The following is a 1,288-nucleotide window of genomic DNA, read 5'->3' as shown; positions in this document are numbered from 1 at the left end:
TAAATATTTTGTTTCTTTACGGAGTGGTGAAAAACCTGCATACAAAATCAAGTCCCTTTTGCTGCGAATTTCTTTTAGAGGCTGTTTATTTAAGAATGTAGCTAATTTTATGCTATAGTAGACATTTTTAAAATCCAGTAGGTGTTTGGTGAGTTGTCGGCAGACTTTTGTATAATAAATTATTATTATTGAGTAAGGGCTTTTTTATATTAAGGTAACGATATGTATTTACACTGAACATCGTGCATTGTGGACGTTGGTTTCTCAAATATTTTTATTTTATTTTTTCAGGTGATGGCCTTAATATTTTCATCCGCTCTCACTTTAGCGTATTATCGAACTGGAGAGTACCAAGAGTTGTAGTAAAAAGCGAAATTTTAGGTAGACATTTATTATCTTCACATCCCCTAAAAACTTGCAGATTTAAGCACTTCTAAATCTTGATATTTTTCTATCAAAAATAATTTATTAAAAATTAGCGTATAAAAATTAAGAATGTTAAATGTTTTCATATGATTTCTTTTTAGCTATGATATGAGTTTACAATATATGTATAAGTATTTATGTACATTGTATGTGTATGTACATAAAACAGTATTAGTAGTTTACAACTACTTACCTAAAATTTCTATTTCTAATTTTAAACATAAAATTTCAGATACTGCGAAATTAAAAATTAAATATGAATTTTTGCAATAGTACTTCTTTTAGCACTTTCATTAATTGGAGAGCAAATGGGAGCGCGAGTTGACATGGTTGAAGTGCGGCCCAGGCTGTTGAGCCTCATAGTCATCCTCTGCATTGCCTGTGCGATATGTTGCGCGATGCCGTCTGAAAAGCAAAATGCTCAGAACGCACGAGTAGAGAAAGACAGCGCACTTTAAAAAAAAATGTGGAGAAAGATATTTTTAATACCAATATTAATGCATAAATATGCATATAGGTATATTTCCATATGTATTCTAAGTATTTACTTGAGTGATCAGTAGGGACCAATTGAAAACATTTTCTCGCTCCATGGTCTTATGGTACGTCGTTTCCAGCGCTTCAACACACCCGCGAGTAAATAAATTCGATTCAAGCGTAGCATTTTGGTAGCGATAACAGCTTACGGGCGTTGACATACGTCTGTACCGGTAGTCATTGGCATTATATAGGCCACAGCAGTGATACTGGTGATGATAATAACGATTTTTTAGTTCAGTTAAAATTAAATTAAATATGAGATGAACTAAAATAAAATAGGGTGTAACTAAATAAAACAAAATTAAATTAAATAAGTGTTAGT

The 1,288-nt window shown here is 31.8% G+C and overlaps 1 protein-coding gene across 1 annotated transcript; it reads right to left on the bottom strand.

Annotated features, from left to right (window-relative positions):
* Positions 1 to 306: 306 nt before the first annotated feature.
* Positions 307 to 1,204, bottom strand: LOC108378096 (uncharacterized). Its single transcript, XM_017634396.1, has 2 exons — positions 975 to 1,204; positions 307 to 878 (listed from the first exon to the last, which is right to left on the bottom strand). Exons 1-2 carry the CDS (start codon positions 1,122 to 1,124, stop codon positions 720 to 722), a joined length of 309 nt encoding a protein of 102 aa, XP_017489885.1. The 5' UTR covers positions 1,125 to 1,204; the 3' UTR covers positions 307 to 719.
* Positions 1,205 to 1,288: the final 84 nt, after the last annotated feature.

The sequence above is a fragment of the Rhagoletis zephyria genome, unplaced genomic scaffold, assembly GCF_001687245.7.
Source record: "Rhagoletis zephyria isolate East Lansing unplaced genomic scaffold, Rhagoletis_zephyria_1.1 Rzeph_scaffold_13342, whole genome shotgun sequence".
NCBI lineage: Eukaryota > Metazoa > Arthropoda > Insecta > Diptera > Tephritidae > Rhagoletis > Rhagoletis zephyria.
The sequence above is the reverse complement of the archived record's forward strand: the minus strand, read 5'-3'. Positions and strand labels throughout refer to the sequence as shown.